Raw genomic sequence first — 19,058 nt, 5'->3', positions numbered from 1 at the left:
GAAAGTTAGAGTTAGATTGAATAGAAATGTCACATTGAAAGGATTATCTATCTGTTTTACATCTAAGTTAGACTCATCAGTTCCCTTTTGGAGAGTGGTTGAACATAGTTCTAAGGTTCATGAGAAATGCTGAGTTTTTGTTACAATAAGCACTAAATTGATAGACATTATAAAAGTTATGCACTGTGTTGCTTGTTCTACAATACTTACTCCCTTGTTCTTTTCTTTTTACAAGATAAAGTGAAATCTTTTCGTGCAGCGCTACAAGAAGAAGAACAAGCCAGCAAGCAAATTAACCCCAAGAGACCCCGAGCCCTCTAAGTCGGTATTTGCTACTAAAGGATCCCCAGAATCCCTAATACTGTAACAAATGGTGGTCCAACTGTAAAGGCCACTTGAACGTTTTTGAGATCTTAAGTGTGTGGAAAATATCTTGTCCTTCACCTGAATGACATTTCAATTTTGTGAAACACTCCTTTGTCTACAAGTGCTTTTAGTCCAAGAGGCACAACTAACAATTGGGATTAGTGAAGTATTTTGTTTCATTTACCCAAACAGTGATTGCTTTTGGATATCCTTACCAATTTTATTTAAGGATTGTGGAAGTAATCCAGAAGTCGAGAATAGGGGAAGCCACAGAATTTCCTTTAACCCAAATCAATTTCGTAGCAAGACTGAGCGATTTTGAGTACTTTGCGTGCATGCATACCTCATCAGTGACTGTACATACCTTGCCTACTCCTAGAGACCGCTGTGCTTACTCGTCCTTCTGTGCCTTGACTAAGGCTATCGACCCTAGATTTCTGAAGCACAGCCAAGATAAATTACATTCCTTATTTGTAACTGTAAATTACCTTTATTGTGTGTACATTTTTACTGTACTTGAGACATTTCTCTGTGTGTGTGTGTGTGACTAGTTAATTTTGCAGGATGTGCCATATCAATTGAACGGAACTAAAGTCTGTGACAGTGGACATAGCTGCTGGACCATTCCATCTTATATGTAAAGAAATCTGGAATTATGATTTTAATACCATGACATGTGATTATAATTTTCTTAGCATTTTCTTTGTAAAAAAACTAAAATATAAACTAGTTGGTGTATAATAAAAGTAAAGAAATTCTGAGAGGAGTTTTATCTTAGGATAATACATATATATGCAGTGTGTGTGCCAGTGGTGTTAACAAGACTAATAGTGTAATTTGATCCTTAACAATGCCATTATTTAAGTTGAAGTGTTTATTAGCTCACCCAAACGTAACGTGCTGTTAAAGGAAATTGGCTTCTGATGCATGAACATTTGTATGTACATGGAAAGTAGTCCATAATCCAAGTTAGATAAGCCAAGTATAGACAGTATGTAACCCCTAAGAAGTGTTGATGCCCTATAAGGCACGTCATACCAAGCTCCATCCAATACCTAATATGTGATGGTTTATTTGGAGAGAATCACATCTCTCCTATAGATTGGTGGTAAAGTAGGCTACTCTTTAAATGGCAGCACTCATTTTTACAGCTGCTAATCTAAGAAAGAAAACTGGCCAATTCTCATGTAAATAATTGTTTAAAGATTTATATATATATGTATCTATATATCTCATTTTTCCTTGGTTCCCAGTCTACAGTCCAGTAGGTTAACCAAAGAACCTCCCATGGATCTCTTGATTAACTCTAGGGAACCTACTGATTCACTCAGTGAACCAAGGGGAAATCTATGAATAGAGTCAACGAGCCAGATTCTTTACTTCACTAGTCATGAGAGGGTAGCCCTGAGGAATCCTAACACCATGGTGAAAACTCTGTAAACATGAAGTCCAAATCAAATGTAGATTTTTTTTTTTCACAATATGCTTATTAATAAATGGAATTTATGAAACGAATATAGAAATGTACTTCAATATAATCACCTTTGTTTTGGAAGGAACTCAGGTTTTCTTGCAGTTGTAAGATATATTCTATTTGTTTCAAAGAGGAAGAACTATTTCTGTTCATCTTGCAGAAGCTGTTTAAGAAGGTAATTTCTGCTGGACATGTTGGCACATGCCTTTAATCTCAGCACTTAGAGGCAGAGGCAGGCGGATTTCTGAGTTCAAGGCCAGCCTGGTCTACGTAGTAAGTTCGGGGACAGCCAGAGCTATGTACAAAATCCTTGACTCCACAATTTTTGAAGTTGGCCCATATGTAACGGGCAATAAAGACACGAACTTGCTCATCTTAAGCACAACAGTTTTAGCTTTAATGTTATTGGCCTTAGACTGGTACTGTCTTTGTAGGTCTTTATAGATACATGTTGCCTTATAAAGGCTTTGTCTTGATCTATAGTCAGAGTACCTGAAAATTAGTAGCAGTAAACATCTTCAGAGGTAAACTACAATTCAGCTTTACAGAGGGAAAACCGAAGACTAGTTAAAGGGACTAAAGCTCAGCAGTTGGGGAAAATAAAGGAGAATAAGCTGAGGAATCCCAGTTAAGCAGAATTGTTTCCTTAAGTAGTATGGTACAAAACTGTTCTGTCACAGTAAAGATAACTAACCCTTAAGAATAGTTATCGTTCATGTGACAAAAGTTGCTTCTGCAGCTAAGTATTTTTTTTTGTTGTTCTAGATTTTGTTTAGAAATTTCTCAATCTGAAAGGCTGCTAACTATTTAAAGTCATAACGCTATTCACTACATGACTTTGAAGCAGATTTTGGGGAGCAATCTGTGTAGGCAAACAATTTATAGTTTTAAGTTTACATAGTGCACCTTTTCTAAATTAACTGGAGATATTCCTTTAAGCTTCGGGTGTAAAGAGAATTAAGTATTTAATAAAGATAGTTTACTTTCCTTATATAAATAAGACAGCTAATTTATTAAAATACATAACCAGCATTTACACTAAATCTGACAATTTTTACATAGCTTAAAAAGAAACACCACGTACTAGAATCTTCATTATCCAGAAGTCAGGAATAGCCTATAGTTGTAGGAAAATGGCTGTTCGTTTAAGAAGCTGAAAACTGAAAATTTGAAGCTACACATAGTGGTACTCAAGTGCAATCCCAGCATTTAGGAGGCTGAGGTAAGATTCTGAGATTAAGGCTAGCCTCAAAAGGATCTTCTCATTCAAGGAAAAAGAAAATCATTTTTCTTTTGAATGATTTGAATTACAAAACCATCTGGAATTTTTTCTAAATCTGCAATTCGTAAATGATGTCCCCCTGGAGAAAATGTGATTTGATAAAGATTTCACATTTAGTCCTTTTCTAAGCTTTGTGTTTCACGTGCAGAGTCACATGTAGAACATGCCTGCACTGTGTAACTGTGCCAGACTCTGGCTTCTCCAGAACTGTCGTGTTGTTACTGCAGCAGGACAGCTGACAAGGAAGGCAGTAATACATAGGAAGTATAGAGGATGAAAAGGGTGTGTGAGGAAAAGCCACATAAGTAACTTGCAGCACATGTGAATGAGGAGGAGGTGGAGTATAGGGGATTTGTAGGCTGGTTGACTTAAGCTGCAGGCCTAAGTGAGCCTCATATTCTAGAACACCGTAACGAAAAAAAATAACATCTTCATACAATAAATTGTTAGAAAGTTTTAAGTGTATGGTTGTGCGTATCTGCGGCTTCCAAACTTGAAGACCATTACATTGAACCCTGCCCTTTGTATTATATTTAAAACACTAGAACCAAAAAAGAAGAAGAAGAAGAAGAAAAAAAAAAAAAATATATATATATATATATATATATATCCGCTTATACAGGATAATAAATGGTACAAATGTATTATTAAATAATAATTCTGAAAAGTGTACTGTAGAACAAAAACATATTCTCAAATATTAGAAACATAATTTCATTTTTTTTTCCTTGGTCTTGAAAAAGTTGTTTCCAAGTGGCTAGGAGAAATGAATACCTTCTGCATTGAACCCATGTAGCAACCTGAAGGGGAGGAAGCCAAAAAGGAATGGTGTTAAACCAAAAGGCCCAACTTTTGATACATAATGTACCTGAACCACTGACTAATTCTAATACATAAACACATCAACACACACACTTCCAGTGCTAGCTGCTAAGGAAACTTTGTTCTCCAAATAAATTGGCAAAGTTATACCTTGGCATGTTGATGTCTTTTGTTGTAACCTACTGTTCTAAAATACATTGGCTCTGACTGAACTTACCTTTTTAAAGACTTGATATCCCTGACCTCAGTTCATGAGCACTTGTTTTATTTCAGCATGATTAGCTGAAAGGGAAACTAGCTGGAATTTGAGGCAAAGTGAGATAAATAATCTCTGCCTATTCTCTAGACTGTTCTTGAAGGTTAATGAAATGTACATTACTTATCTTTGTGGATATTCTGTGGTTATCTGACTTTTGTTAGAAAGCTGCAGTCTAAGGAAGTTAAGAATGAAGATTTAAAAATACTGTATTTTTGACCTGAGGGTATTTTTCAGAATGTGCTATAGAAAGAGGTCCATAAGGACTAAAGTGTCTGAAAAAGCAAATAGGACTTAGGAGTAGCACTCAACTATTAGGACATCCATTGAAGACTTATTACTCCTGCTGGCCAGTCAATAAAACAGTAGCTCCATGATAGTTCTAGACAATTCTACCAAGAAAGGAAACTAATGTCTTACAGGACTCTATCCTTTTTAAGTTCAATGCCTAGATCACTAATGCTTTAAAGGTGACTGGCTAAAAGTGGAGACACATCTAGAAGTAGAGTACTAGTCTAGCTCTGCAAAGAAACAGTAAACAAAATGTCCAGGAATTTCTGAAAATTAGTGAGTAAAAACTGTACAAGTTAGTACAATTGGGTTATTGACTGAAACTTGCTTAATATGAAGTAAAACAAATTTTGGTCTGAATTGCCCGAATAACTGGTACCCTTTAACTTAGTAAGTGTAGAATTTGCCTCAGGCCACATAACTGCTATTAAATGGATACTCAGATGTGGTTATAACTGACATTGCATGCTTATCATCTGTTTGAAAGTATCTATTTAAGTAAGGAAATAATAGGTCATCAAATTCAGTTACATGTATTAGGATGATTTTGCTAACTTAAGGGCTGCTGTGAAGAGGTAAGCACAAGCTATGAAGATCATGAATGAGTTTGGGATTGGAACAGGAGGAAAGAAACACAGCATACATAAACCCAGGCTATGTTCTGGCGCAGACTGTTCCTTACTACTATTTGTAAGACATTCACTCTGCTGCAGCTAACTAGCTGCCATCCTTTACACCAGTGATTCTCAACCTGTGGGTCTCAACCCATCTGGGGTCAAATAACCCTTTCACAGGGGTTGCCTGAGACCATTGGAAAATACAGGTATTTACATTAAGATTCATAACATTAGAAAAATTATAGTTATGAAGTAGCAATGAAAATAATTTCATGGTTGGCAGTCACGACCACATGAGCAACTGTACTAAAGGGGTCACAGCATTAGAAGGTTGAGAACCACTGCTTTACACCAAATACTGTTTCCACGCCAGGAAAGTGCTATGCAATCACTCACCCAGGTAAGCACCCTATGCCGCTTAAAATAAGCCTTTGACTCTCTAATCTGAAGCTACTACCGTAAAGAAAAGAAATGTAAGCATTTACAACAACAAATGTAATTACCTGATAAAGTCATCTATGTCCATGGAACGGGCCCGTTTGTCACTAAAACCTGTGCTGGTTAGGATTTGCTGTATTTTATCTGCTATACTGAAATCTTCTGGTATTACCTATCAATATAAGATTCAGAATAAATGAGCAACTTATCTTTAATGAAGATAGCATGATTCTTTTTTTAAAGTTCAGTGATTATATTCAACTTTAAAAGATCTGTAAATGACAGTTGGGGAAAAATCTGACAGTTTGGGTAAGACTTGGCTTTCTAATTAAGAGATTTTTTGACACAATACTTAGAATACTTGAATTATCATGCACATATTGCACCTTTCCATCTTTAAAATATAAAAATCTAGGTTCCAGACTTCACAAGCAAAATGAATGAAAATTTAAGGAATTACTGATCTTTTAAAAATAATTAATAAATTCATTCATTCTTGACACAGCACATCCAACCAGGTAATTTATCTCAAGAGTGATTTCTCTCTTAAGTATATTACATGGTGCTGGGTGTGATAACTCAGCTCTGTGATCCTAGATTTGAGAGGCAGGACAAGTAACGCAAATTCAGGGCAAGGCTATGCTACAAAACAATGATTGATTTTTACTTGATGCATACCATTTACACAAAGACCTTTTAAAACCCAACGTAAGTTTTTAAAATGAGTTTGTAGCTTTTGTCCATATTAGAGAATGGAAATGGTATGACATATAAACGCATAAGAGAAACCAGGGTATAAAAAATACGAAGAGGCCAGACAGTGGTAGGGCACACTTTCATCCCAGCATTAAGGAGGAAAAGACAGGAGGATCTCTGAATCCGAAGCCCCTGGTATACAGAGCTAGTTCCAGGACAGCCAGGGCTAAAGAAAGAAACCCTGTCTCCAAAAACAAGAGCAAAAGAAAACAGTCTTACTATGTCACCTGTCAAATTTAGAATCCTTCAATCCCTGAAAAAACAAACAGCATACACACATGTATGCATGAGGACTCTCACACTTGAATTCAAATCAAACGAGCCATGAGGCACAAAACCATTAACAAAAACCACTGAAATGATTTCTACTTACAGTATTATGTACTGAACAGTGGATTCTGTAGTTTCTTTCCAACAGCTGTTGTACTGCACTTGATCTGGAAATTATGTGACAATTATAAAATCGGAGATTATACATAATTTAAATTCAGACAAGATGTAATATATGTTCCAGGCCTAATGAGGTGATTGAGTGGTAAAAACACTTGGTGCCATGCCTAAAAACCTGCAACCAAGCCTCAGAACCCACATGGAAGAAGAGGACCACTCCTGCAAGTTTTCTGAGGAACCCCCAACAAACACAGACATACACACACACACGCACACACGTAAAAATTGTTTTCTTAAATGTATGTTTGATTTTGTGATACTCAAGGGAGTATAGGTTATTTAAACTTAGAACGCTAACACTAATTACATATAAAAAGTAGAGTCAAACATCTCTTTTTTTTTAAATGAGAATAAATTAAATTCTACACAAGCTTCTTAAAAACACAGATTTTCATTATGCTTCCCAAGATGGCGTCAAACTCCAGTGCTCTAGTGACAATACCATTGTAGCTTCCCAAAAAAGCTGAGCTATAGATACAGGGCCTTCCATCCACAAACTTAAATTCTAAAGAGCTCTTAGAAACTCTACAAAACATCCCCTTAAAAAAATTAACTAGCTGGGCCTGGTTGCATGGCTTATAGTTATATTAGCTGCTAGAAAGGTTGAGGCAGGAGGAATTGGAAGTTCAAGGCCAGTTTGAAACTCAAAAGGTACCAAGGTCTGAAGAAATCATTGAGTGATGGAGCACTCACTTAGCATGTTTAAGGCCATAGGCTCAATCCTTGGCACAGCCAGGAAAAAAACATCCAAGGTCTCTAAAATCAAATCTCACCTCCTTTACCCTTGGTGACCTCCAAGTCACGTTAGGTATTTCAAGTTAATAAAACAAAGACTAGAAGGTGGCTGAGCTAGTAAACGCACTTGCTGTACAGGCCTAATAACATGAGTTTTATCCCCTGAACACATGTGTGAGAGAGAACCAACTCCTCAAAGCTGCCCGCTGACCTCCACCTGTACACCATGACACACGTCTACACCCACAATAAAAGGTGAAGAAAGCCCAAAAGCAAACGCTTGGCAAAACGTGCTTAATTACTGTTTTTTTGTTTGTTTTTGTTTTTCCTGTTTGGAAAGAAAAACCTTATTTGACTCCCAACTCTAATTTCTTTGTCACTTTTGCCTTTCGGTATAAAATTATTTTGAAAGGTGAAGTATCACATGAACAGTCTTTGTACTGTAAGTTAGCTGTTTATGGGTAAAGGACCAAATTATAGTAGACTACTTACTTGAATGCAGCGGACAGTGTCTTGTTTTTCCGAACAAAAGTGATCCTTACTAAGCCATCCCATTCCTGAAATACAAGATGGTTATTTTACTCAGAATACTCAACTTTTATCTATGCCTGCTAGCTTTAATACATAAAGCCAGTGGGAATGAAAATGGCCTGTATCTTGATTGAGCTGGCACATATGAAAAAAGTTGCACACTCCTGTACTTGGGTGAATCCCACTGAATAATTATTTTTTTTTTTTTTTAATGGGGGTTAGTCACTATACACAACACAGCATTAGGATCACTTTCAAAATAGATGCAAGCTAGGCACAGTGGCACGTGCCTGTGATCCCATCGCTTACGACCAGCAATTGAAGGTTATCCAGTACATAGAGAATTTGAGTCTCATGAGACCCTACCTCAAAAAACCAAAACATCAAATTCAAAACATGATTTATGATGTCGCTTCAACAACTAATTAAATTTTATAAAAAATGGTCTGGTATTTTTCCTGATCACAAAATCAGTATTTTAATTAAAAAATGTTTGTCACAAGGGCTGAGGATGTAGTTCAGTGGTAGCACACTTGCTTCAGCAGGCAGAAGGCCTTGGGTTTTACAAGCACCACCAAAAAAAGAAGTGTTATCACAGTATTATCCAAACACAACTATTTTAATTTTCCATTGTTTCCCAAGTTTTATTCAGACATTTCCTGTAGCTATAATCTTAAGTTTTGAAATGGAACTATACTCTAGTCATTTTGCCTTTTACAAACATTTTCCATTTTCTGTGTGATAGTCCTAACTATTTTACATCAAGTTACTCCTCTTTCCTATCTTCCTGTTTGGTTATTTAGGTTGACTCAGTATTGTTTTTCTGCTTTAAAATGACATTTTCTAACCTGGATTTCTTGCCTTTAATGACCTAGTACTTTGGTCTCACCTGAAAATTGATAGGTGGTGGTGGATTCTTGGGTTCTATCCTTACAACGCTGGACTCCACCTTGGGGGGCGGTCTGAAGTTATTCTTCCCCACCTATTAATCAGAAAATATTTAGTCTTCTCAGAGGCAACTTTACTTTTTGTTTTGAGACAGGGTCTCACCATGTAGGTCTGAGTGGACTGGAATTCACAGAGATTCACCCCTCTGCCTCCTGATTGCTGGAATTAAAGGTGTGTGCCACCATATCTGGCACGGGTAACTTTTAAATTGGTTATCAATGATGTTCTGTTGGCCAGGTAATTCCAGCATTTAGAAGGCTAACAGTTCTAGGCTAGTCTGAATTAAAGAACAAGACCCTGTCTCAAAAAGGGGATAGGGATGGGATCTCAGAGGGCAAGGTAAAGTGCTCCAGGATAAATTAAAACTAAACTATTTAATGGGTTAAGAAACAAGCCAGACACAGTGGCACACGCCTGTAATCCCAGTACTTAGGGAGGCAGAGGCAGACGGATCCGTGAGTTCAATGCCAGCCTGGTTACAAAACGAGTCCAGGACAGCCAAGGATACAGAGAGAAACCCTGTCTCGAAAACAACCAACCAACCAACCAGCCAACAAAACAAACAAAAAAGTAATAAAACACATACCTTCATTAGATGGTCCACCCGTGCTAAAAGCTGTGTATTAATGGAGAGTCTACAATATAATTTATCTCCAGGTTTTGCAACTAAACGAAGAGCAAATTCTCTTTGAAACATAAGTATAGCACATCTGAAAAGGAAGCAGAAAGGAACAAAAATAATTTGCTCACTTTGAATTATAGCGATATTTTTTAAGTAAAAAAAAAAAGTTTTTTTATATTACACTTCTGAGTGTTGTGCCTGCATGTATGTATTTGCACTGTGTGTGGAATTGGCCATGAAGGTCAGAAGTGGGCACTGGATGTGAACAGGAGTTACAGGCAGTTGTTAGCTGCCATGTGGTTGCTAGGAACAGAACCCCTGTCCTCTGCAAGAGCAACACATGCCCCTAACTACTAAGCAATCTTCCAGTTCTTATAGTTGTATTTTTAACGACAGTGAATTGTCCTGGGAGGATCTGTGGCTAATAAGGTCAGAAGGAAGAACACTTTCAGCCTTAGTGCTATTTCCACAAAACAGACAGCTGTACTGTAACCCCCACGAAGATGGCTTTCCATCATGGGTTAGATCAACAATTACTTTGATCTGTATTATGTTAGTCTAGGATGCCTTCTGTAAAAACAGTAAAGTTGACTCCACTGGAGAACTGTATTTATGGCTGGAATTATATCTGAGGTGTGGCCTGGTAGGTTACAATGTCTTGTGTTTCCTCAGCTTAATTTAAAGTATGTGGAGTTTTTCTTCTGCAGCAATGGAGACAGTTTTAAAGGTTATTGAAGAGAAGAACATCTTCAAAACTATATTTGACTTTTTGCATGTTGTGTACTGAGAATTGCATGCAGGCAATTTAACTGAGCTGTATCTCCAGTTGTTCTTTTTATTTTGAGATCAGGTCTCACAAAGTTGGCCAAGCAGGTCTGAAATTCACCATCCTTCTAACCTCAGCCTCCAGAGTATATTCATATATGCCTAGAAATATCATTCAAAACTTTTATAATACTATATGTAGTTGTCTTCTGATATAATCTATGTCCTATCATTTAAAATGGGGGAAGGGTAAAGGCATGTTACCAAGCTTGATGACCTAAGTTTAATCCCTGAGCTCCTGCAAGCGCTGACCTCTGTAAGTGCATGGGCACATGAGCACACACTTGCGCATGCACACATTTTTTAAAACATGGCTATGTTTTCCACAATTTATGAATTTATAAACACTGAGCAGGTATGTGACTTGGTTTCAAAACCACTGGTATAAAACATACTGTCTTAATAGTTAAGAAGTTACTACAAGTACCTAGATATAATGTAAGAAAAAATTTTATCAATGTTTATTTGAAGAGGATTAGAAAGTAAAAGGAATGGCACGTATATACATTTACCACCCCAGGTAAATTATCAACTAAAAGACCTCCCTGAGAATCAGTATTTTTATGCATGTGTGTGCATGTGTTTCTGAGACAAGAGTATCATGCAGTCTAGGCTGGCCCTGAACTCGCTATGTAGCCAAAGATGAGTATGAAGTGATGCCCCTGCTTCTGGTTCTTGGGTACTGGGAGATGCTCACCACCATGCTGAGTTTTATGTGGTGCTGGAGACTGAACACGAGGATCTCTGGATGCTAATAAGCATTCCACTCCAACTCACCTACATTCCTGTCCTGGAGAACTTTTGTAAAAAATAACCGTTTCTGGGACAGGAATGTAACCGAGTTGGCTGTGTTCCTGGCCTAAATTGTCTAAAATTTAGCAGTAACTTTGTTTTTCACAAACCTGAAAAATGGTCGGTGGAGTAACAACTTGAAGACAAAAGGAGAGGAGATCTGAAAGAGAATTACTAGTTAGATTTGAGGAAAGACACATCAGAGAAATGCTTAGTATGATGCTCCTGACAGTCTGAAGAATACCTGATAAGGCAAGTTTGCCACACAAGCATCAAAGAACGGCAAATCTGATTTTAATACATCTCCCACCAGGACCTGGAGTTTGCTGGCCAGAGGCCTGAAAATACAGAAAGAAATTTTAAGAGAATGTTGTTTCAAGAGATTAAGATGTACTTTAATTATTACATATACTCACGTGCCCTGAACTCTTTTGTGAAGTTCAGCTACTAGCCTTGGATCAAGTTCACAAGCAACTACCTACATTAACAGGAAGAAAAAAGCTTGATTGTGAAGTATAAATCTTTTACCATCAAAGTAATAATTCATACATGATTTAAGGTTTTAAATCATGATTTAAAACCTTTAATTTACATGATTTAAGGTTTTTTCCAATCTTAACACCCCCTCAACTATATTCTACCACTTTAGAAAACATCCTGTTTCACCTGTGTCTATGCTTTGTAACTGAACAGATGATGAGAAGAATATACTAGATGTGGTCAGTGTTTTTAGACAGCACACATGGGACCTACTTCCATAAGTATTCTCATCAGCTGACATCCAGACTAGAAGGCGTAACACTGGAAATGAATGAAAATGGATGAAGCTTAAATTATTTTACTATACTATCCACAGAGGTTTCACTGAGTTTCCTGACTGTGTCTACAGGATAGACACTTGTCAAGTTGCCTATTCTGTTTGACTCTAAGATCCATTCTTCATCTCTTTTGTACCATGTAGGTACCCTCTACCAGTCTCTGTTGAACTTGGTCCTAATAACTTTAACTTGGTTGGCTTGTTCCTCCAGGCTTCGTGATGGTTACCTGCTTCTTGCAGTTAGTTTTAGGTTATCTCAGTATTCCCATTCCATTGTTACTCCTTTAATAAACATGTAATGTATTCCTGTATTAGATCCCCTATCAATACACAAAGTGTAAAATCTGTTTTCTTGATAAGAACATCTAATTTTCTTAATTAGATAATATTTCCTAATTTCTTTTTTTTAATCCCGCAAGACAGGGTTTTTCCATGTGGCCTTGGCTGTCCTGGAAGTTGCTCCACAGACTAAGCTGGCCTTGAACTCACAGAGCTCCACCTGCCTCGGCTTTCCAAGTGTTGGGACCACCACTGCACAGACCTAGAAATAAAATTTCTGAAGGCTCACTAATTACTTTTGAAACAATGGAAATTAACTAAAACATTTATATTTGCAAACCAGCTGAGCTAATTTGATAGTGACACATGAAAACCACCTTTTTACCTTTTTGGCCTTTTCTAACAGCTTCACAGTCATGTTGCCAGTTCCAGGCCCAACTTCCAGCACCACATCAGTAGGTCTTAAAGCAGCCTGCAAGCAAGCACAACTCCTTTATGCTTCCGGCCTTCCTAAACACACAGTTTAATAATGCACAGTTTCATCAAGGCACAGTTAAAAGAGATTTTACTCTAACTTCATTTTTCTTCAGGATATATGTGGTTAACAGTAGTAGTACCTCAAAAGCATTAGGATATATGAAAATCTACATATATATATATTCCCTAACCTAGTGGAAATATACTTAACTTCTGAAGGAAAAAAAAAAGACAAGCAGTTCCACTGGTGGGTCCCTGCTTTCTACACTGGCAGTAATCCCACTAAACTGTAACTAACTGCTCCTTTCAACAAGTTCAAATGTAAAAAGACTGCATAATGAGCTTGCCTAAGAATCAGCATGTGGGAGCAAGATTTCCCATTTCTTAACCACCGTGTAGTTTTACAAATTATCAAAACCACAGAAAAATGTATGTGTACACATACAAGAAGAATACTCTTTTTATGGCTCCAGGATGTTTCCCTTGTAAGCATAGTAGTTTGTACTATCTATATTTTACCTCCTGGCACTCAATCATCCATAACCACAACACAATAGCACATACAGAAGGAATCCTTAATTTATGTGCAGGTACCATATTTGTGGGGGGAGGGGAGGAACAAACTCACTGTGACTTAGACATAAAATTAACCTCTGGAATAAAAAATGAGTAAAGTGATGTCCTTAGTGATCACAATTATAGATGCTTGGAAAGTAGAGTTCAAGGCTACCTTTGTCTATATATATCATGTTTGAGGCTAGCCTGGGTTACATGAGACCCAGTCTCTACAACAAGAAAAACCTCCAAAAAGTGATTCCATAATCTGTAAATTAAAGAACAAATACCAAAAAAGTACACTTCCAAAGTAGATAATTCACAGAAAGAGAAGACTTGAAGGTCAGCAGAAACAGACTCAGAATAAAGCATGCAAAAGACAGCATGTGAATCCTAGACAATTCCTAACTCATTCAACAAATTCAAAGCACCTATTTTATGTCAGGCACCCAATCTTACTTTTATCAGAGTCTCAACTATGTAGCGCAGGCTTGGCTCTGAACACAACATCACCCTGCCTCAGCTTCCCCAAGTGCTGGCCTAGAGGCACACAACATAACCAGGCGTTAAGTACTCCGAAACAGATTAACGACACACAAGCGCTCTGCCTTCCCTCTTCTACACCCACCTTATCAATAATGCTGTTAACAACTAGAGGATTTTTCAAAATGTGCTGCCCAATCCCTGTGTTGAACATGAGTCCTGGAATAAAACACGAAGCAGCCTTAATTTCCCAACTTTTCAAGAATCAATCCCAGGCCGTCCCAGAGAAGCAGCAGGATGGACGGGGGGGCGATTTCTGCTCCAAGGATGCCTCAAGCGACCCGCTCGCAGCTAGGGTTGGGATATGGCTTTATATCCATCCGTCCTCCTGCTGGCAAGGAAGACCAAGCGCGGGGAGCCGTCAGCGCCGAGTGTCCACCCTCCTCAGAGCCACAGGAGGCCTTCCCCGCCGCCGGTCGGTCCGCACCGAGACGCGGTCGGCCCCCAGCCTCCTCCACGCCGCACCTCCGGCTCGCTTCAGCTCCCGGCGCTGCTCCTGCCGCTCGCGCCGGCGACCACTCGTCGCGGACTTGACTTTCGGCATCTTCTCAGGAGTCTCTGGGGCAGGTGTAAGCAGTGGGGCACCGCGTGGAAGTCGCCGTCAGTGTCGTCACGACCAGGCGCCAGAGAGGCCCGCTTCCCCTCCCACTGCTATCAAGGATCCACCCAGTGAGCGGCTGGATGGAGCCCAGTGGCCGCTGGGAATTGTAGTTTCTGCTGAGCCCCCTCCTTAGGCCAGGCCGGGTGGCCGCCGGGAATTGTAGTCTCGGCTGGAGCAACGCCTTCCTCCAAGAGCTAGGGTTCCCAGAAGACACCGCGCCGCCCAGCCAAGTGGTTCGGATTGGCTGGGTCCAGATTGGCAAATTGATTCCTTGGTTTGCCCCGGCCCTGGGACCTCTGATTTCCGAGGGAAGATGTCCCATATGTCTCTTTTCCGTCTCCTCGCAGGTTGCAGGGCGAGAAGCTAGGCTTGAGGGATGACGACCTTGGTGGTTTTGTGTAAGGTGTCTCTTTCCGCTGCTCGTACTGTGGAAAGGAATTTGGAGATTAGAAGTAGCTCTCGTTCCATTTTGGTACCTACTGTTTACTTATTTAAAGATACGGGGCATAAAAATTTCAAAACCCTGTAAATGTGATTGATTTTAGGTATATATTGGATATTTTGATGGGACAGTTTGCCGGGCTGTAATCTCCGTAAAAAGACTCCTGGCTGTTTTTCCTGCCAGTGACTCTCAATTTTAATTTTTCTGTATGTACTCCAAAGAAGGCCTTTGTTACCCACCACCAAAGATGAAAAACTGTTTTTCCAAGCCGTGGTTTTAGTCCTTCCTTTCTTTGCTGTAGTTTGAACTCAGGAAGAATTCTAAAATACCCTAATAGAATATCTAAGTTTTACTGTTGCTCCTACCAAAGAAGACCACTTGGACACCGCCAGTTGAAAGTCTTTATTCTAGCCGCCTGGTTGACTATACCAGGGTATTCAGGACCAAAGTGCAGCGTTGAGCTGGAAAGCCCCGAAGGTTCCTATCCTGAAGCTTCAAGCTAAGGAGAGTTACAAAAGCCGAAATATGTGATTAGAAAAAAAAATTGGGAGATGTTTTTCTTCCCGAATTATTTTTTCTTAAGCTTCCCCATACAGTTACTGGCACTTTACTCAGCAAGACAAAGTTTACCTGAGGAGCTAAAATGGAGTCACTTCAGTCAACTTACAGCCCCTGTCACTTATGTCATTCCCTTTATTATTGATATGCACAATTCGGGAGAGTCTGCAGTACGCCCTTCACTGCCATACTGGGATGGAAAAGATGAACATGACACCACCCCTGCTTTTTAAAATACCTTACTCTTAAAAGGGGGAGGGGTACTGGCTGAGACACCTATCAATATACCAGATACCTGGACGGCCTTCCTGGGGGGTGGCACAAGCCTTCTCTTCATTCACTACGGCAGCAGCACTGCACATGCTGGACCAAAGCTGATGGTGAGTCCGTTCTGAAAGATCCTCAGTTCATTTTCCATAAGCAAGAGAAGATGGACCCCATCTGAACATCTGGCAGGACCACAACTATCTACACAACCAACACACACAAAAACGGCATCTTTGCTAATCTGAGAATTTATCCACAGGGAATGGTGTTGCTGGACCTTTAGCATTATAACAATGTTGAACAAGACAAACAAGAAACTTAACAGTTTTTTTTTTTTTTTTAACAAAATAGAAGAAAGAAATGAATGAGGGCAACACACTTGGCAGGTGAACTTTTACTCAGGGTGAGGCCATGGGCGGACACTTAGCCAACTGCTGATGAGCATCTTGTTGAGTAGGATACAGGTGAGTGGAGTATGTATGATGAAGATTCAGCTTATCAGAACATTAAAATTCTATACTCAAGGCAATTTGGAAATATTCTCATTCTTAGTAACGATGTTAACTTGGCAGGACATGACTTATGGGTAGTGGGGAAGAAGATTATATGGCAAAAATGGACTGATTCTGGGAGGTGGAGATGGCGGTTTATTATATATATTTTTAAAAATACACTTTAACTGAAATCAAAGATGGTCACTATGGGACTGGAGAGATGGCTTCGGTTAAGGGCACTGGCTGCTCTTCCAAAGATCCTGAGTTCAATTCCAACAACTACTTGGTGGCTCATAACCATTTATAAAGGGTTCTGATGCCCTCTTCTGGCATGTATGTGTACATGCAGATAGAGAACTCCTACACTGAATAAATAAATTTAAAAAGATTGCTACTAAAAATAAATAAATTGTCACTCTGGTAGACACTCTTGGACTGGTGAGTGACAGATTTAAGAAATATATGTGAAGAACATGTGTGACATCATTGACAAGGAGCTTGTTATCAGATTATCACAGAAGAATATTCCATTATTGGAGAGATATGTCAAAGACAAGAGAGTTTGATTATGTGATTAATGATTTGACCACTGTTTGATCTCTAAATCTCCAGAAGATGATTCCATATGAGAGTTTCTCAGACTGATTCTCAGACATCCAATGAAAGTGCTAAAATAGGATGGGGAATTCTTTCCACAACTGTATCGATTTGACAATGCTCTGTCTCTGTGAAGAACTGGGACACCTGTATTGTCCTGTGGACTTTTTTGTTGTTGTTTTGTTTTTTAAGACATGGTTTGTCTGTGTAGCCTTGGCAGTCCTGGACTTGCTTTGTAGACCACGCTGTCCCCAAACTCACAGAGATCCATCTGATTCTGCCTCCCCATGTGCTGGGATTACAGAAGGAAATTACTGTGTTCTTTCATATTGGAATTGTATTTTATGCCTTTGAAAGAACACTAAGCCTTAAAGATGAGCATCTGTAGGCTTATATTTTTCAAACACCTACTTTAAGGTTCTTAAACCTTTAAAAACCTTTACCTCCCCTCCAACTCCCTGACCTTAGGTAGGAGATTAGTAGGGAAAGGGACTGTAGACTTCTTTTAACTTCTTCCTGCTGATTGGGATCTATGGCTTCTTAGGGAATTACCAAACTCAGTCACTGGGATACCAGAAGTCTAGTCACACAGCAAAGCAGCAGCTGAAACACATCAACAGCATTGAAACAATTTAGTTGAAACAGCTAGACTCCGCTGAAATGGCACAAGTCTGCCGAAGTAGTACAAGCAGTTCTCTGGAGCAGTTCTCTTTGCAAAGACCAACAGACCGGGGAAGGATGCAAACCATTGCAACACATAGCAATGCAAAAGCATAAAGATGCAGAAAGCTTGTCTCACTGTCTATGGGCTTCTATATATCCCTTCTCAGAGTCTCCACAAGGATGTTTTGCAGCTCACAAAAACCACACCCCTCACACAAAGGATGTTTCAGATGACCAACATCACACATTTTCAAGGGAGCTGTTTTCCACAGGGAAAAAAAAAACATTCTCACATCCCACATTTGAGACCCAAACAAAAAAACAGTCACATGACACAACTGAGTTTCCACAGAAACCAGAAACTCCACTTCAAGCATCTCCTGATGACATGTCCTGCAAGTCTACTTCTTGACCTTCAAGAGCTGTATATGCCATCAAATGAATCAGCCATTGATTGTGAATTTGTACCAGTATTTTTCTCTTAAAATTATTTTTAATGTTTAAAAGCCAGTGGAACATGTACATTTTCATAAGCTGCTATGGTGTTAAGTTTTTGAAAGTTAGCTGAAAGCAGAGAAAAAGTGAAATACACTGCCCATCCTAGAAAGTGGTTTTTCTATTGTTTTTCTTTTTTTTTTTTGGGGGGGGGGGGCAGGGAGGTTGAGTTTCGGTTTCAGGAGAACTTCAGTTTGGATGTTTGGAGGAAAAAACATTATTTGTTCTAGAGATGTTACTGATGGTGCTGTTCCCTCTTCGACATGACTTCCAACATTGACTTAAATATTAAAATGTGGAACCCAAAAGAAAGATAAAATAAACAATGAATTAACTCTGCTTCACTTAAGTTGCAAAAGAGAAAAAGAAATAACAAAGGGATAACAAAACAAAAAGAAATAACAGAGGGATGGCCTAGCCGGTAAAGACAGTAGCTGGAGCCACAGTAGAAGGAAATAACCTACTCCTGAAACTTGTCCTCTCATTTCCATACATGCAAGCCCCCTTATCCCCCTTCTCCACCCCCAGCTACCACATTTTTGAGAGGGGTGGGAAAGTTGAGAGTGACAAGTACAATAACAGCACTACAATTTACATTCCAGGTACTGTACATTATTACCCTTATTAACCTTTCCAAACCGTTCTGTGGGGTCGTTAATATATCCATTTGTGAAGAAAGTGAAGGGCAAAAATGTATAGTATCTTGCTTATGAAGGTGTAATAAATGACAGATGTTGCTTTAAAATGAGGCCCTTTTTTTTGTAGGCATGGTGCTTGAAAAGTATATTATAGTGCTTTAGCTGGCATTTGAGGAGATTGGGGGCTATATACAAAATACAATATTTGAAACTGGACATGGTGGCACAGTCTTTTAAACCCAGCACTTGGGAGGCAGAGACAGGAGGATTACTGAGAATTCAAAGCCACTCTGGGCTATATAATAAGTTCCAGGTCACCTAAATGAGCCTTGGTTGAAGGAGGAGGAGGAGGAGGAGGAAGAAAAAAGAAGAAAGAAAACGAAGAAGAAGAAGAAGAAGAAGAAGAAGAAGAAGAAGAAGAAGAAGA

The 19,058-nt window shown here is 39.0% G+C and overlaps 2 protein-coding genes and 1 pseudogene across 7 annotated transcripts in view; 2 read left to right on the top strand and 1 right to left on the bottom strand.

Annotated features, from left to right (window-relative positions):
* Kif2a (kinesin family member 2A) overlaps positions 1 to 3,577 on the top strand; it is a 59,651-nt gene extending 56,074 nt beyond the window's left edge. For all 4 annotated transcript variants that reach the window (XM_055601974.1, XM_055601973.1, XM_055601975.1 and 1 more), the window contains one exon: positions 236 to 3,577. In XM_055601974.1, coding sequence (XP_055457949.1) covers positions 236 to 321 — 86 coding nt within the window. In that variant the 3' untranslated portion in view covers positions 322 to 3,577. The remainder of the gene's footprint in view (positions 1 to 235) is intronic.
* The window catches only part of Dimt1 (DIM1 rRNA methyltransferase and ribosome maturation factor), a 29,293-nt gene extending 14,818 nt beyond the window's left edge, over positions 1 to 14,475 (bottom strand). Inside the window, exons 1-12 of one of the 3 annotated variants that reach the window (XM_055601978.1) lie at positions 14,342 to 14,475; positions 13,962 to 14,035; positions 12,687 to 12,773; positions 11,622 to 11,683; positions 11,450 to 11,543; positions 11,316 to 11,365; positions 9,553 to 9,676; positions 8,908 to 9,000; positions 7,980 to 8,044; positions 6,676 to 6,739; positions 5,612 to 5,718; positions 3,897 to 3,922 (exon numbers count right to left, since the gene is read on the bottom strand). In XM_055601978.1, coding sequence (XP_055457953.1) covers positions 3,897 to 3,922; positions 5,612 to 5,718; positions 6,676 to 6,739; positions 7,980 to 8,044; positions 8,908 to 9,000; positions 9,553 to 9,676; positions 11,316 to 11,365; positions 11,450 to 11,543; positions 11,622 to 11,683; positions 12,687 to 12,773; positions 13,962 to 14,035; positions 14,342 to 14,420 — 925 coding nt within the window. In that variant the 5' untranslated portion in view covers positions 14,421 to 14,475. Of the gene's footprint in view, positions 1 to 3,744; positions 3,923 to 5,611; positions 5,719 to 6,675; positions 6,740 to 7,979; positions 8,045 to 8,907; positions 9,001 to 9,552; positions 9,677 to 11,315; positions 11,366 to 11,449; positions 11,544 to 11,621; positions 11,684 to 12,686; positions 12,774 to 13,961; positions 14,036 to 14,303 lie in introns of those variants that run through there. The other 2 variants (XM_055601977.1, XM_055601979.1) reach the window with 2 other exon arrangements.
* Positions 14,476 to 14,853: 378 nt separating this feature from the next.
* LOC129672455 (spermine synthase-like) overlaps positions 14,854 to 19,058 on the top strand; it is a 5,823-nt pseudogene continuing 1,618 nt past the window's right edge.

The sequence above is a fragment of the Psammomys obesus genome, unplaced genomic scaffold, assembly GCF_907164565.1.
Source record: "Psammomys obesus unplaced genomic scaffold, mPsaObe1.curated_primary_1811, whole genome shotgun sequence".
NCBI lineage: Eukaryota > Metazoa > Chordata > Mammalia > Rodentia > Muridae > Psammomys > Psammomys obesus.
The sequence above is the reverse complement of the archived record's forward strand: the minus strand, read 5'-3'. Positions and strand labels throughout refer to the sequence as shown.